Genomic DNA, 17,568 nt, shown 5'->3' on the forward strand with positions numbered 1-17,568 from the left:
ATGGAATAGTATATAGAGTGCTAGACTTGGAGTTAGAAGGACTTAGGTTCAAAACCCACCACAGACATTTAATAACTCTGAATCCTGGCAAGTCACTCAACCTCTCTAGGCCTCAGCTTTCTGATCTGTAAAATGGGGATGATAATCACCTACTTGCAGGATTGTGAGTATTAAGTGAGAATATGTAAAGTGATTTGCAAACTTTAAAGTACTATGTAACTGTTAGCTATTCAATTCTGTTTTCCCCTCCATCCATTGAGAAGGCAAGAAAAACAAAAACCATTACAAATAATTACATCATGCGAAACAAATTTCCACATTAGCCATGTCTAAGAAAAGAAAGAAGGAAAGAAATAAAAGAAAATGTGCTTCAGTTTTTACTCTGAGTCTATCAGGAGGTAGATAGCTTGTTTCATAGTGAGTTCTTGGTGTTGTGGTTGGTCTTTGTGTTGATCAGAGTTCCTTATCTTTACAATATTGTTCTTACTGCATAAATTATCCTCCTAGTTCTACTCACTGCACTCTGCATCAGGTCATACAAGTTTTCTAGGTTTTTCTGAAACCATTTCCTTCATTTCTTTTAGCACAACAGTATTCTATCTTATTCATATGTCATAATTTGTTCAGCCATTCCCCAATTGATAGGCATTGCAGGGACACTTTTTTGTGTCCCTAGTCCTTTATAGTACCTGGCACAAGGGAGCACTTAATAAATGTTTGTTGACTTGATTTTCTACCTCTTCCTGCTGGATTTTGCTGGTTATATACAGAAACACTGATGATTTATGTGGATTTATTTTATCCTTCAACTCTGCTGAAGTTATTCTTGCTTGATGTTAATATTCCAGAAATTAATTGAACAAACTCTTTGAACTCTGTGGGTGCATTTACCAAAGAACATACACGGAAAATAACTTGTTGGAGGTGAAAATTTGTAAGACTGTGTTTGCTCTACTAAATCCAGTAGTTTTTATCATTTGTAAATGATAAGCACAGAATGTTCTTCTAGTCTTTATGCCTGTCAGTAAGTTGTGTGACTCTGAATGTGTAGTGTTTTATAGAAAACAGTCTCTGAAAACCTCCCTGTTTTCTTCTCATGTTTTGTCAAGGATATCCTTTATACATACATAGATCATGCTCATAAGGATTTCATAGAAAAAAGCATAAGCATATGACCTTTTCCCGGTTATGATGGTAGATCTTACAAATGCTTCAAAAAACAATAGCAGAAACACCAAAAAGAAAGATATGTGGCTAAAAATAGACCAAAGTAAAGTATAAAATAAAGATCTATGCCAGTACCATGAAAAATCATGGAGCAGCTAAAAAAGCTAAAACACCTGAAGTGACACTGATGAAAAAAAGACTCAACATAAGATTCTGAGAGGTATTCTCATATGGGTTGAAGAAGTTAAGCAAAAATAGCACTAGTATGATATAAGAGCAAATAAAAGAATTTGTAGGAAGTTAAATGATTATAGGAGGAATTAAAGATAAAACTAAAAGATGATTTAAAAGATTGGAAGGAAATAATGAAAAACAGAATGCCAAAATGGAGACTGTAATTAAGGAAAGCACTCCAAATCATTGGAAGTAACCAACATCAGATTTTCTATAGCAAAAACCAAATTAAAGAAAAAAATAGAATAAATGGGGAAAGTTCAGAAAATGTTTTAATTTTTGAATGAAAATGCAGATTTAAATGTAGCATCATATCTTAGAAACTAGGAGGATAACTTAACATCTCAAAAATTTAGAAGAGGAAAAAAATCTGAAGCATATTCTAGGAAGTCTGGCTGTCTTTTTTTTTTTTTTTTTTTAAGAGGCAGTTGAGGTTAAGTGAATTGCCCAGGGTTAAATAGCTAGTAAGTGAATGCCTGAGGCTGGATTTGAATTCAGGTCCTTCTGATTCCAGGGCAGGTGCTCTATCTACTGCACCATCTAGTTGCCTCTTCCAAGGAGTTTTCCAGAAAGCTTTCTAAAATTAAGAGGAAAACTGCATACAAATATAAAGAATCTAGAGGATCTTTACAAATTCCCAAGATTCAACTTTCCTTTTATGTGTTACAATTAAACTTTAACTAGGGGGAAAAAATCTAACAAGTGAAAAGAAGATAGAAATAACATACTATGGTACTTCAGTTGTGCTCACAGTGTACTTTTTGAGGAAAACAAAGGATAGTTAGGCAAATTAGAATTTTATAGGTACAAAATTAAGCAAGGACCATGAATTCAGAATTAGGCCTATTTATTTTGGCAAGAGATGGCCACTGCTTGTTTAATAAGCCTGAAATAGTCTGTGGAGATAGTCATGCTTTTCTTTTTCTTTTTAAATTCAGTTTTGTTTTATTTTCTGTTTTGGAATTCTCTTTTCCCTTCCCCCATCCCCCACTTGTTGAGAAGGCAAGAAAAACAAAATCCATTACAAATAAGTATAATTATGCAAAAAAAAATTCCCACATTAGCCATATCAAAAGAAAGAAAAAAAGATGCTTCAATTTGTACTCTTGATTTCATCAGTTCTCTATAGCATGTTTTATCATGAGTTCTTTGGAGTTGTGGTTAGTTATTGTACCAATCAGAGTTACCAAGTCTTTCAAAGTTCATTATCTTTATATTATTGTGTAAATTCTTCTGGTTTTGCTTACTTCAGTTTGCATTAGTTCATCCAAGTTTTTCTGAAACTATCCTCTTCATGGTTTCTTACAGCATGGTTGTATTCCATCACATCCACATACCATAACTTGTTTAGCCTTTCCCTAATTCCTGGACATACCCTCAGTTTCCAATTCTTTGCTATCACAGAAAGACCTGTTATAAGTATTTTTGTATATTGGGTCTTTTTCCTCTTTCTTTAATCTCTTTAGTATAGAGACCTAGTTGTGGATTTTGCTGGGTAAAAGTTTAATAGCTTTTTGGGCATAGTTCCACATTGTGTTCCTGAATAGTTGAATTAGTTCACAGCTCCAACAGTGAGTACATTGTTGTACCTATTTTCCCATAGCCCCTCCAGCAGTTGTCATTTTCCTTCATTTTAGCCAATCTGAGTGTGAGGTGGTACCTCAGAATTGTTTAAATTTGCATGCAGTAATTTGCATAATCACTAGTGAATTAGAGCATTTTTTCATGTGACTATTGACAACTTTGATTTCTTCCTCTGAAAACTTATTTCATATTCTTAACCATTTATTATTTGGGGAATGGAAAACCATGCTTTTCAAGGAAGTATTTCAACAAGAACTCAACTTCCAAGTCAAAAGTAATTAGTACTAAAAATAATTCATGCTCATCAAATCATAATAAAACCGGTTATTAACCAAATGTGAGCATCATTAGAGTTTTGTATTGACTAAACCACAAAATGTTTCTTTTGAACATTGTAGGTAAAACATGAGCAAAATGGAAAAATAGCAGGGAGAAGGAAGTATGAGAGCATGGTAATCATGAAGTAAATTTTCTAACGTTCTTTAAAAATGTACTATTTATTCATTTTTAAGCAATCTTTTCCTTCTAAATTTTGAGTTCCAAATTCTCTTCTTCCCTCCCACTCCCACCCACTGAAAAAGCAAGTAAAATGATAGCATTATACAAGTGAAATAATGCAAAACATATTTTCATATTAACCATATATTTTTAAAAAGCAACAAAGATAAAGAAAGTGAGGAAATTATACTTCAGTTTGCACTCAGTTCTCTCTCTGGAGGTGGATAGCATTTTTTCATCATGAGTTCTTTGGAACTGTCTTGGATCGTTGTTTTGATTAGAGTAGCCAAGGCTTTCATAGTTGCTCATCATTACAACATTGCTCTTACTGTGCACAATGATCTCTTGGTTCTTCTTACTTCACTTTGCATCATTTCATATAGGCCTTGTTATATTTTTTCAGAAACCAACCCCCTTGTCATTTCCCATAGCACAGTAGTATTCTGTCATAATCATATGCCACAACTTGTTCAGCCATTCTCCAAGCAATGAGCATCCCCTCAAAATTTCTAGTTTTTTGCCATCATAGAAAGAGCTTCTATAAATATTTTTTTATATATAGGACTTTTTCCTTTTTCTTAGATCTCTTTGGGGTACAGACTTAGTAGTGGTCTTGCTGGGTCAAAGAGTATACACAGTTTTAAAGCTCTTTGGACCTACTTCCGAATTGTTTCCCAGAACGGTTGGACTAGTTCACTGTTCTTAGCAACACTTCATTAGTGTACCTATTTTTTCCTTGTCCCCTCCAGCATTTATTATTTCTGATTGGTGTGAGCTGGTACCTCAGAGTTGTTTTAATTTGCTTTTCTCTAATCAATAGTAATTTAGGATATTTTTATATGGCTATAGATAACTTTCATTTCTTCTTCTGAAAACTGCTTGTTTATATCCTTTGACCATTTATCAATTGGGGAATGGTTCTCATTTTTACAAATTTAACTCAGTTCTATACTCGGTACATATTAAAGAAATGAGGCCTTTTTCAGAGAAACTTGCTTTAAAATTTTGTGATATTAGTTCATTGTTTATTGATACCTTTTAGTAAAACATAATTTCCATGATTCTCTCTCATAATTAGGTCTACTTTTGCTTTGTCTGATTTCATGATTGCTTTTCCTCCCCCTTTTTTTTTTAAGCTCAGCTGAATCATATTAGATTCTGCTTCAGCCCTTTGTTTTAACTCTGTGTGTGTCTTTGTGTTTCAAATATGTCTCTTGTAAAGAACATGTTGTAGGATTCTGGTTTCTAATCCCTTCTGCTGTCCACTTCTGTTTTATGGGTGAGTTCATCCCATTCACAGTTGTAGTTATGATTGCTGTGTCTTTTCCTTCATCTGATTTTCTTCTGTTTCTTCTTCTCTCTCTTTGTATCCTGTCCTTCCTCAAAAGTCTGTTTTCCTCCTAACCAATGCTTCTATTCTCTCCCCCTCCCTTCTTTTTAGCCCTTCCATTCTTATTTCCCTATTGGGTATATTACATTTCTCTACAGAACTGAATGTGTATATAATTCTTCTCTCTTTGAACCAGTTCATATGAGAGTGAAGTTCAAGTGTGAATTTTCTAATTTTTTATAAAAGTCTGTTCTAAAACAGTTACAGTAAAAATAAGAAAAATTTTGTTCTTTTCTTTTAAATATTCAAAAAAACAATGATAGAAGAAATGATACCTAACAAGTTGCAATGATAAGTGTTAATGGTTTGAATTCTCTAATGAAAGGAAAAAGGATTACATACTGGATTAAAAAGCAGAATTGTTATTTACAGAAGCACATTTGATCTAGAAAAGATTTAAATAGATTAAAATTTAAAGTATAGCCTGTACTGCCAAATCATGAGAAACTGGAATAGGAAAGGGAAGAAGGGAATAAGCATTTTTAAAAAAAATTTATTCATTTTTAATTTTCAACATTCATTTCCATAAGATTTTGAGTTTCAAATTTTCTCCCCCTCCCATTTCTTTCCCCCCAGACGGCATACAATCTGATATAGGCTCTACACATACATTCATGTTAAGCATATTTTCCTATTAGTCATGATGTGTTAAGAATAATTAGAAGCAATGGGAGGATCTACAAGAATAAAACAACAAAACAAAACAACAAAGGAAAAGGGGAGCACTTAGTATGCTTCAGGGGATAAGCATTTCTGTAATGCCAACTACATGCCAGCCACAGTGTGCCAAGCACTTTACAGATATTATCTTATTTGATTCTCACAACAACCCTGCAAGAGAGGTCCTGTTATTATCTCCATTTTACAGTTGATGAAACTGAGACAAACAGCTTAAGTGACTTACCCAGGATCACATAGCCAGTAAGTATCTATGATGGTACTTGAACTCAGGTCTTCCTGACTCTAGGCCTAGCTTTTATCTGTTGAGTCACCTAGTTGCCTCTTAGGGCCACCTAGTGCTGATGATATTGGGCAAAGTTAAATTCAAGCCCAAAAGCATTATAGAAAAGAGTAACAAACAACACATTACACTAAAACTTTTTATTCAAGATGGAGCATATCAATTTAAAATATGTTGTTGTTCAGTTGTTTCAGTTGTGTCTGACTGTTCTTGACTCCATTTGGGGTTTTCTTGGTAAAGATATTGGAGTGGTTTGCCATTTCCTTCTCTGGCTCATTTTACAGATGAGAAGACTGAGGCAAACAGGGTTAATTAAGTGACTTGCCCAGGGACACACAGCTAGTGTCTGAGGCTGGATTTTAACTCAGGTCTTCCGATTCTAGGCCAACCGCTCTTTCCACTCTACCACCTACCTGTCCCAATTTAAAAAATATATACCCTTAATAATTTGTGTAGCAAAATCTTTTCTGTAAGGGAAAAGTAGGTACAAAAATTAATAATGGGAAATTTTGCTATACTTCACCAGAATATGGTAAATAGCAGAGAAAGAGAAATAAGAAATAACAGATCAATAAGGCATTAAGCAACCTAAATCTGATAAATGGAAAGAACTCAGTGGAAAAAGCAAAATATTCATTTTTTGGGAGCCTAGCTAAATTTTTTCTACTGTAGCAACTGTAGCAACAAATTCTTCCTTTATTGGTCAGGATCATGCAGAAAATTAAAGTTCTCTCAGGGGCAGCTAGATGGCTCAGTGGATAGAGTACCAGCCCTGAAGTCAGGAGGACTTGAGTTAAAATCCGGCCTCAGACCAAACACTTGACACTTACTAGCTGTGTGACCCTGGGCAAGTCACTTAACCCCAATTGCCTTTAAAAAGGAGGGGGGGGATTTTAACAACAACAAACAATTACTAAGTATATATTACATGCCAGTCACTTTATTAAATGCTGGGGATACACATTACGATAAAATTAATGTAAGCAATGACTCAATGAATAAAATGTAGAGATCAACATGGAAAAATGATTTACTAACCCATAAATGGAAAAGAAAGTTATAAAAGCACAGGTCACATCAAAAATAATGACAGATACTTCATATTAAAATTATAGAATTATAGGATGAAAAACTCCATTCTCAATGAAAGAAATCAAAGAAACATTCTTCCAAGGACAAACTACACATGACCTAACACTGGTACCAGTTATAGGATTGACCTGGAAATTAAAACACTGTTCCTATTAAAACACTATTGCATAAATTAAGAGACCAGGATCTATTTATTAGTCAAGTTAAAGTCATTTCTCTTAATATTTTAAATAAATTTTAAATAATTTTAAATAAAAAAAAATTTTAAAGAAAAATTTTAAAGAAAAAAATAAAATTTTTTTTATTAGCATGGAAATAGGAAAAAAACCCCAACAATTATGATATTTCATTTGGTACCTTTTGTAATTATGTTGAAGCACTTACTTGCATTATAATTTTTTGTTTCTTCTTTGATTAAAAAAAAATTTTTCCTCCATGAAGTTAAAAAAAAAAAAACCTTTGATTTTTGTCCTTTTTTTTTTGTTTGTTTGTTTTGTTTTTTGAGAAAAGGGGAAAAAATTTTTAAAACTCCAGGAGAACATTAAAAATTGCTAAAGTATCCTGCTTCCCAATTTTCTTCTTTTTTTTTTTTGCTTTAGTATTTTATTTTTCCCCAGTCACATATAAAAATAATTTTTAACATTCATTTTTAAAACTTTGAATTTCACACTGATGCATTGTTGCTGGAGTTGTGAACTGATCCATTTTCAAGAGCAATTTGGAACTGTGCCCAAAGAGCTATAAAAATATGCATACCTTTGATCCAGCAATACCACTTCTAGGGCTGTATCCCAAAGAGATCCTAAAAATGGGAAAAGGACCCACATGTACGAAAATATTTATAGCAGGTCTTTTCTGTGGTTGCAAAGAAGTGGAAATTGAGGAGATGCCCGTCAGCTGGGGAATGACTGAATAAGTTGTGGTATATGAATGTAATGAAATACTGTTGCGCTATAAGAAATGATAAGCAGGAGAACCTCAGAAAAAACTGGAAAGACTTACACGAACTGACGCTGAGTGAGCAGAACCAGAACACTGTACACAGTAACAGCCACGTTGTGTGATGACTAACTTTGATAGACTTAGCTTTTCTCAGCAATACAAGGACCTAAGACATCCCAAAAGTCTCATGATAGAAAATGCTATCCACATTCAGAGAAAGAACTATAGAGTGTGAATGCAGATCGAAGCATGCTATTTGCTCTTTTTTTTCCTTCTGTTTTGTTTTGTTTCTTCTTTCTTGTGGTTCCTCCTATTGGTTCTAATTCTTATTTACAACACGACTAATGAGAAAATATTTTAAAAAAAACTTTGAGTTCCAAATTCTTTTGCTTCCCCCCCGCATTGAGAAGGCAAGCAATTCAATGTAAGTTATACAAGTGTAGTCATGTAAAATATATATCCCTAATAGTCATGTTATGAAAGAAAACATAGACAAAAAAAAACTTCAAGAAAAAAAGTAAAAAAATGTATGCTTCAATCTGTATTCGGACACCATCAATTCTTTCTCTGGGGGATGGATAGCATTTTTCATCATAAGTCCTTCAGAGTTGTCTTGGATCATTGTATTGCTGAGAATAGCTAAATCATTTACTGCTGATCATCTTACAGTATTGCTGTTACTGTCTACACAGCACATTTCACTTTGCATCAGCCCATGCAAGTCTTTCCAGGTTTTTCTGAGAGCATCCTGCTTATCATTTCTTATAGTACAATAGTATTCCATCATAATCACATAGCACAACTTGTTCAACCATTCCCCAATTGATGGGCTTCCCCTCAACTTTTAATTCCAAGTTTCTTTTTTCTAAAACATGACGATTATTGTATTACTCACCTCAAGTTTGGTGGACTTTTTTGCATTTGTGGGTTGAAATTTTGTTTATATGGCCCGTCCATGCGTGCAGTGGACCAAATTCTATTTTGTCATAGGCATGGGAATCATTAAACTTCAGTCAGTATCATACAGAGGATGTGGTATAGGGATTTAAAGTGATTATACACCAACTGAAATGGTCTGTGGCTTACATTCCTTTTTTAAAATTTACATAGCACTTTATAATTTATAAAGAGTTTTCCTCACAACAATCCTATTGACATTTTTAGTAGAAGTTTTAATCTGAATTTTACAGATGAGAAAACCAAGATTTGATTCAGAGAGGTTAAGCAAAAATGCTCATGGTCACACAGCTGTTAAGTGACACTTATGAGACTTGTACCTTCTTGAATGTTCTGATTCCACTATACAACCCTGTCTCTCACATATGGAAGCTAATAAAAATGTTGAAAGTAAAAGTTATTATTTTTTTCATTGTAAATGGTGACATTGCCCCAGAAGGCAAACCACATTTTCATTGAGTCAGACTGTGTGTGGCTTACATTCTTTACATTAATGCAGTCATCATTGAATTATTATTTGCCATTCCAAAATCTGCATATGTAAAATGCAGAGATTCTAAACAGTAGCCTATTGCCTCATTTCTTTCTCTGTTGTCATAGTTCAGAATCACGAATTTGTCATAAATTTAAGTAGTGAAAAAACAGAAATGGTTTGGTAATTGATATCTTCCTATTTGTTTTTTGTTAATGGTATTGTCTGTGACCTTTCACATTCTTTCCCTTTTGCCCGTGTTTTACCATATGAATCAGGACTTCAGATTCTGTTCCTGGCTCTGCCACTAATCTCCTGGTATAATCTTGAGGAAGTCATATCACTTCCTGGGTATCCTCATTTGTAAGATAAGGAATTTGGTGCTCTTTAACTCCCACCCCCAACATCTACTTTTTGTTCTAGTGTAAATTTTTTCTTATTCTTAATGGGCTCTCAATAAATTATCTGTAGTTCTGTTCCATTTATGGCTGGTAGCAGTTTACATTAAATAAATTACCTTTGAAATACTTTTTGATGATTAATTTTGAGATAGACAGTATTGAAATGTCTATTTTCCATGTCTTGTTAATTATAGTATTTATGCTACCTGCATCACAGAGTTGTTGTGAGGATCATGTGAAATAATGTTTGTCTCTCAAGTGCTTTGTAATTGAAGTTCTGTACAAATTTGAGTTGTTATTGTTGTTTGACTGTTTTATTTCCCTTCTCACTGCTTCCTTTATTGATGAACTTCCTTTGGGTTCTTCCAGTTGTTCCAAAGATAGGTACCTTATCACCAGAGAGATGAATGTTGGGAAATGAGCTTCTTGGTCCCACTTTGAAATGATCGTTTTGCTAGCAGATATTTATCTTAGGCTGATGGAATTTTCAAACTTGGTGTGTTTGTTTTGCTCCTACATTATATAGAATCTTGGAAGACTCTTTTTCTTTTCTTCTAGAAGGGCCAACCTGGTGTAACTCAGTGGGTAACAGCATGCGGCCAATTGACACCCTTCTTTCTTTCCCAAAGACAGTGGCTCCAGACGTCCTCTGGCATTTTCCAGGTAAGATTTGTTGTTCTTCTGTTGGTATGAAAACCTTACTGTTTGTGTCCAAATGTCATGTGTTTATAGATTAGTCAACCAAATTCTGTGATGGGAATACCTCATGGGGCCCCTTTTAGACTTCTCTGATGCCAGCCAGCCGAGGACTCTTTCCTATAGTGTGGTGTCTTGGGTGGTGCTACTAATAAATACCCCAGCCCTGGATCTTCCATCACCCAGCTCAGGAGACCAGGCTACACTCTGATGACTTTTATTATTAGGAATTCCTTCCAGATATTCAGTTGAGAATTCACTTTTCTGCCTTATCTCACTGCTGCAGCTGCTTAGGAGCTAAAATTTTAAAAGGGCAAGGAAATCTAAAAGTGCTTCATTCTACATGAGAACCAGCTAAAACAAAACTTAGTGTAGTGCAGCATTTAAAGCTGGCAGACTCCCTTCCGTGGAGGGTAAAACAGTCTTTTCTTCCATGAGCCCTGGGTATTTATTTACAGTGAAGTCCTGGCATATTTGTAATTAGCTGTCCCACTACATTGACAGGCATTTATAGGATCCTGCAATCATAGAACCAGAAGTGGAAGAGGCCACAGAGGCCATTTAGTCCAGTCTCCTCTTTTTTGGACTATTTTTTTTACTTTCCCTCCCCTTTCCTCTCCTCTCCTCTCCTTTCTTACAGATAAGGAAACTGAAGCCCACGGAGGTTAGATGATTTGCCCAACTTTGCACAGGTAGTAAATGTGAAGTGGGATTTGAACCCAGGCCCTTGGGCTCTAGAGCCAGTATGCTTTCCCTTGTTCCATGCTGCCCCAGCTCTTCACTTGCAGAGAGTGCGCTTGCCAGCAACACTTAGTGGTTGTTGCAGCTTAGGCAAGTCACTTAGCCTATGTGCCTCAATTTATTCATCTGTAAAATGCTAGTAATCCTTGCATTACTTATCTCACAGGGTTTGGGTGAGGAAAGTGCTTTGCAAACCTGAAAGTGAGTTATGATGAAAGGGGTTATCTTTCCAAAGTTGTGATTGTAAGTCAGTTTGAAACTGGCAAATAGAAGCATGTGTTTTAAGTGGTGGTTAGTTTCCTGGCCTCTAGCTTCCAAAGCCCTTTTTGCCCTTATTGTAGTCGAGCTATAAATTGGGACCTTCTCCCTCTTTGTTAATTGAAATTGGCAATCAAGGTGGTGGCAATGTTGAGTAGTAGACATCTAGTTTTAGAGCTAGGAAGGCCTGGGTTCAGGTCCTGCCTCTGACACCTTGACTCAGTGACCCTGGGTAAGTCACTTTTTCTTTTACAGCCACCAACAACTGTCTTTAAGATTTTTAAGTTCCAGAGTACATCTTGATCTACATTGGTAGAGAGGTTAGCTCAGTGGGAGTTACATAAACCAGTCAAATCCAATTAAAAAAAAAATCAGGATTATGCATATTCATTGAAAATTATAACATTTACACAAGGTATTCACTAAAGGTGACATCTCAAACTGATGAAGAAATTGAGGCCTGTTGGGTATAAGTGACTTGCCCATGATCATAAGAATGAAGTAAGTTTTGGAGCTGAAACTCAGTTTTTCTGACCTCCAGGTCCATATCTCTCACCATCACATCTTACTGCCTCTATAAGCAAACAAACAAAAGACGTATAATGTGTGTGTATGTAAACAATGGTGAGACCTTATTGGAAGCAGAATAGGAAGATAGTAACTTGAATGAACTCAGGTTCTGCTGCTTGCCCTGCCCCTTGCTACTCCTGCCAGTTGTTTGAGAACAGATACTGTTCTTTTCCCTTTCTCCTCTATCCATCCAAATCTTACCTTTCCTTCAAGGCCTGCTTCATCAGTTTCCTAGTGACTCATGTGCACTGTTCTTTCATTTCACTGAATTTCTATTGAACCCACTGTCACAGTCTCATGTTTAGAAGAGGTCTCAGAAGTCGTCTATACCAAGCTGCTTCCTAGCAAGAATCACTTATATTACACACCTGACAAGTGGTCATGAAGAAAAATGAGATACCCTGTATAAATAAAATATAATCTATATAAAGTGCTTTTCAAACTTTAAAGCAATATATAAATATCTATGATTAGATGATGGTGATGATGCAGCAGCAGCTCACTCTAGTGAGGGGGGAAACCCACTCCCTCTGTGAGATAGCCCACTCCATTTTAGGAAGACTATTAAATGTAAGGATTTTTCCCCTACATTAAGCCTAAATTTGCCTTGCAACTTCCCCCAACTGGTCCTAGTTCGGTTAATCAACACGTATTTATTAAGGGCTCTTATTCGGTGCTAGGCAGGCAGGCACTGTGTCAGGTGCTGGGGATTCAAAGACAAAAGTAAAACATTCCTTGATCTCAAGAAGCTTAAATTCTATTAGGGAGGACATCTTGTGTACACATAAAAAGAAACTACAAGGTAGTTTTGGGAGGGAGGACACCAGCAGTTAGGGAGATCAGAAAAAAACTTTGTGGAGAAGCTGACACTTTAGCCAGATTTTGAAGGAAGTAAGAAATTCCATGAGGGAGAGTTAAGGAGAGAGTACATTGTAGGCATGAGAGATGGTCAGGTAAAAAGCATTGAGTCCCATGTGTGAAGAACAGCAAGGAGGACAGTTTGGCTTAACCAGAGAATGTAGTTAAGTCAACAAGTATTAGTAAGTGCCTACTATGTTCCATGTACCAGTTTGCTAAGTGCTGTGATGGAAATAATGTAATGAGACTGAAAAGGTAGATAGTGACCAGATTGTGATGGACTTTATCAGTCATGCGGAGGAATTTATATTTTGTCCTAGAAGCAATAGGGAGCCACTGGAGTTTGAATAGCAGAGTTACATGAGGAGATTTGTACTTAAAGAAAATCACTTTGCCAACCTGTCCTCCAGGAAAATAGAAGGGGAAGGGGATAAGAGAAGAAGGTGTGTGATAGAAGGGAGGGCAGATTAGGGAAAGGGGTATTCAGAATGCACGCTGTCTTGGGGTAGGGGTAGGGAGGAGGTGGGGAGAAAATTTTGAACTCAATCTTGTGTAAGTGAATGTTGAAAATTAAAAATAAATAAATTAATGTTAAAAAAAAAAAAAGAAAATCACTTTGACAGCTGTATGGAGGATGATTTGGAGAAGGGAAGAGACATGAGGTGGGGAGACCAATTAGGAGGTTATTGCAATAGTCTAGGTAAGAGGTGATTGAGACCCTAAATGAGACGGGTGACCTGAGTAGTGAGGATTCTGATATAAGATGCTATTGAGAGAAATGACAAGATTTGGCAACTGATTGGTGTTATGAGTGTGAGTGAAAGTGAGGAATTGAGGGTAACACTGGGGTTGTGTACCATGGTAACTGAGAAGGTGGTGGTGCCCTTGACAGAAATAGGGGAAGTTGGAAGATAAGAATGACTTTTGCGGGGAAAGTTCTCTTTGAAACATGTTAATCACTGAGATTTTCTGGGACATGTAGTTTGTTTTTGGGGGAACATCCAGTTTGAAATGTCCAATAGTCCACCAGTGATATAGGACTGATTCTTAGAGCAGAGACTAGATGTGGAGATCTATAAGTCATCTGCGTAGAGCTGACAGTTAAACCACTGGAGCTGATGAGGTCACCAAGTTAGAGTGTACGTAGAGAGAAGAGAAGAGGTATTAGGACAGAGCCTTTGTTTAAACCCACAGTCAAGGAATGTAATATGGAGGATGAGCTAATAAAGGAGACTGGAATAAGTGATCAGAAAAGTAGAACAACCAGGAGACAGCAGTGTGACAAAAACCCAGAGAACAGTCATAGTAGTGTCTTGTGTAGCAGAGAGGTTAAGAATTAGACTGAAAAAAAAATCATTAGATTGGATAATTAAGAGATTTTTCATAACTTTGGAGAGAGTTTGAGTGATGAGGTCAGGAGCCAAATTGCAAAGGAGTGACATGTGAGTGAGAGAGGAATTTGACGGCAACTAGTGTTAACAGAGTTTTCTAGGAGTTTGCTTGAGAAAAAGAGGAGATGGGACAGTAATTTAAGGGGCTAATGGGGTCTAGTGAAGGTTTTTTAAGGATGGGAGAGACTTGGGAATATTTGAAGGCAGCCTCCTGGGGACAGAAACAAGACTCATCCCTCTTCCACATGGCAGCTTTTCAGATATTTGAAGACAGCTATCATGTTCCTCCAAGTCTTCTCCAGACAGAACATTACTGTTTCTTCAGGTGATACTCATATGACATGTTCTTAGGCAATTTTGTTTGCCTTCCTCTGGATATTGTCCAGTTTACAGATGTCCTATCTAATATGTGTCACCTACAACTGACCTGGTGCTCTGGATCAGTGCTTCTTAAACTGTGGGTCGTGGCCCCATATGAGGTCAAGTAACTCAATGTGGGGGTTGTGAAAAATTTCGCAACAGTAAAAGATTTTTGAATGTTCAGTGACCAGAAATTAATTCAAAATCAAACACATAATGAATCTGAGATGTTTCTGGCAGCGCTTGCCTATGTTGTACTGCGCAACTTCACTGCAGCCTTGGTTCTGAACACATAACATGCACGCTTTGCACTGTGTGTGCCGTCACGCTGCACAGTGCAAATAAATGCTGCCAAAAACACTTTAGGTCAGATTCAAGACTATTGTATGTTATGAATTGTGATGTTTTTACTGTACATACAAAATCGTTAAATGAACTTTGGCTTGAGATTAGGACAGAATTTCCAACAGTTTCTGAAATGGCCCTAAACATACCTCTGTCGTTTTGTACTACATATTTGTGTGGAGTGGCATTCCTAGCATTGATGATTATAAAATCAAAATATCAATCAACTCTGAAAATCTTTGAAGATGTTCTGTGTCCTACAGGATCAAATATTCCACCGATATTTAATTCTTTATGTAAAAATAAACAAGCACATCCATCTCATTAGTATGCAAATTTGCTTTCATCCTTAATAAATAGTAAAATTATACATATACCAAAGAATTGTTTTAAAATAAATTTTTTTTACCATTTATTATCAGTAAATGTGTGATTTGTATACTTATTTCATATACCTATATGCCCAGGGTCGTATAAAAATTTCTTGGGCAAAAAGAGGTTGTGAGTGGAAAAAGTTTAAGAAGCCCTGCTGTAGATTGTACTCTAACAAAGGCAGAGTATACCTGTCTTATTGTAACCTAAGCTGGTGTCTCCTCACATCTCCCTCATGTTGTACTTTTTTTCCCCCCATGTTGTACTTTTAAGGTTGATTTCTGAACTCAAATGTATGACTTTACTTTAATTCCTGGTTTTTATTTTTTAAATTTATTTTTAACATTCTTTTATTTTTAAATTTTGAGTTTCAAATTCTCTCCTCTTTTCTTCCCCCACCCTTCCTCACCCACTGAGAAAGTAAGCAAAATGATATCAGTTATACATATGAAATCATGCAAAACATATTTGCAAATTAGCCATATTGCAAAAATTTTAAAAAAGCGAGAAAATTATACTTCGATTTGTACTCAGTTTGTCAGTTCTCTCTCTGGAGGGGGATTCCTCTGGTATCATTGTATTGATCAGAGTAGCCAAATTTTTGATAGTTGATCATCATTATAACATTGCTGTTACTGTGAACAATGATCTCCTAGTTTTTCTCACTTTACTTTGTAACAGTTCATTTAGGTCTTTCCATGTTGTTGTTTTTTTTTTCCCCTGAAACCACCTCTCTTGTCATTTCCCACAGCACAATAGTATTCCATCACTATCATATGCCCCAAGTTGTTCAAACATTCCCCAGATGATACACATCCCCTCAAAATTTCCAATTCTTTGTTACCACAAAAAGAGTTGCTGTAAATATTTTTGTACATATAGGTCCTTTTCCTTTTTCTTTGATCTTTTTGGGTTACAGACCTAGTAGTGGTATTGCTGGGTCAAAGGAAATATACAGTTTTAGAGCATAGTTCCAAATTATTCTCTAGAATGGGTGAACTAGTTGGCAACTCCACCATCAGTTCATTGGTGTTCCTATTTTTCCTCAGCTGTTCCAACATCTATCATTTCTAATAGGTCTGAAGTAGTAGAGCTGTTTTAATTTTCCTTTCTCTAATCAATAGTAATTTAAAGTATTTTTTCATGTAACTATATGATAGCTTTGATTTCTTCTTTTGAAAACTGCTTGTTTATATCCCTATTAAATTTCTTATTTGATTCAAAGCAACATTGTAGCCAGTCAGGGTTCATGAAATGTTATAAATTCAGCAAAAATTTATTAAATAACTAACTATATATCAAGTACCTGGGATACAGATATGAAAAATGACATAGGTCCTGAACTCAAAGAGCTTATTGTCTACTATATTGTATTTCCACTTTTTTGAGTTTCATCTCCATCTGAATAGCTCTTTGAGGACACACTGTCTCTCATACATTCTTAGTGTTGCTCAGAGGGCCTAGCAAAGTGCTATGCACATAGTTCATGCCCAGCAAATACTTATTGATTAATAATCTCTTTTGTGATATGATTTAGCAATAGATTTATTTTCATATTTGGATTTTGGGTGAATATGTGAAGAGAAGCACTCTCATTTTTAAGTTTGACTCCAGTTAATAAAATTCCTGACTATCCTCTTTTCCTCCTAAACTGTCAAGACACCTTCAAGCACTGTACCTGTCCTGTTTTATTTTACCTCTGTGTCTCTTCTCTTTCAGTTCTGTATTAGCTGTATGACATTTCTGTGAATATGCTCAGTGGTTCCAAATTTGGGTGTATCAAAGACATTTAAAGATGAATGCTTTCCTTTAAGGGTTGAGATAGAAACATTGGGTGGTAGTGGAAGGTTAGCAGGAAAAATAAATAAATGTACATATATGTACGTAAAAACTAAGTGTCCATTTTATACTTACCATCTGCTGTACTTAACATGGTGTTAGAGAAATGTCAGTTCATGAATAATGATAGGATGGGGTAGGGTGGTACAGCCACAGCAGGAATCTGTTGGCTACTACTGAAGATGCTTGGGGAAGAGAGACATTTAACCTAGTGGAAGAGAACATAGCTAAAACCCAAGCTAGGTAGAACCACTATTAGTTGTGGTCTTTGAACCTGTTTGAGTGCTTTGTGCCCTAGCTGTACCATTAAATTGATGTATGTGATGTAATGTGAGGTGTTCTGTGTTTAGTCTGTCCTTTACAAAGCCTGTTTGATACTCATGAATTAAAGCATAGATGTCCTTGGGACAGACCAGAAGAATCCTGACTAATCTTTTAAT

At 35.8% G+C, this 17,568-nt stretch overlaps 1 protein-coding gene across 2 annotated transcripts in view; it reads left to right on the forward strand.

The window, feature by feature from the left end:
- LOC114046698 (ubiquinol-cytochrome-c reductase complex assembly factor 1) overlaps window positions 1-17,568 on the forward strand; it is a 118,114-nt gene that overhangs the window by 13,701 nt on the left and 86,845 nt on the right. Inside the window, exon 2 of one of the 2 annotated variants that reach the window (XM_027867125.1) lies at window positions 10,257-10,361. In XM_027867125.1, coding sequence (XP_027722926.1) covers window positions 10,257-10,361 — 105 coding nt within the window. The remainder of the gene's footprint in view (window positions 1-10,256; window positions 10,362-17,568) is intronic. The other variant, XM_027867126.1, reaches the window with a different exon arrangement.

The sequence above is a fragment of the Vombatus ursinus genome, unplaced genomic scaffold (assembly GCF_900497805.2).
Source record: "Vombatus ursinus unplaced genomic scaffold, bare-nosed wombat genome assembly UNPS02014785.1, whole genome shotgun sequence".
NCBI lineage: Eukaryota > Metazoa > Chordata > Mammalia > Diprotodontia > Vombatidae > Vombatus > Vombatus ursinus.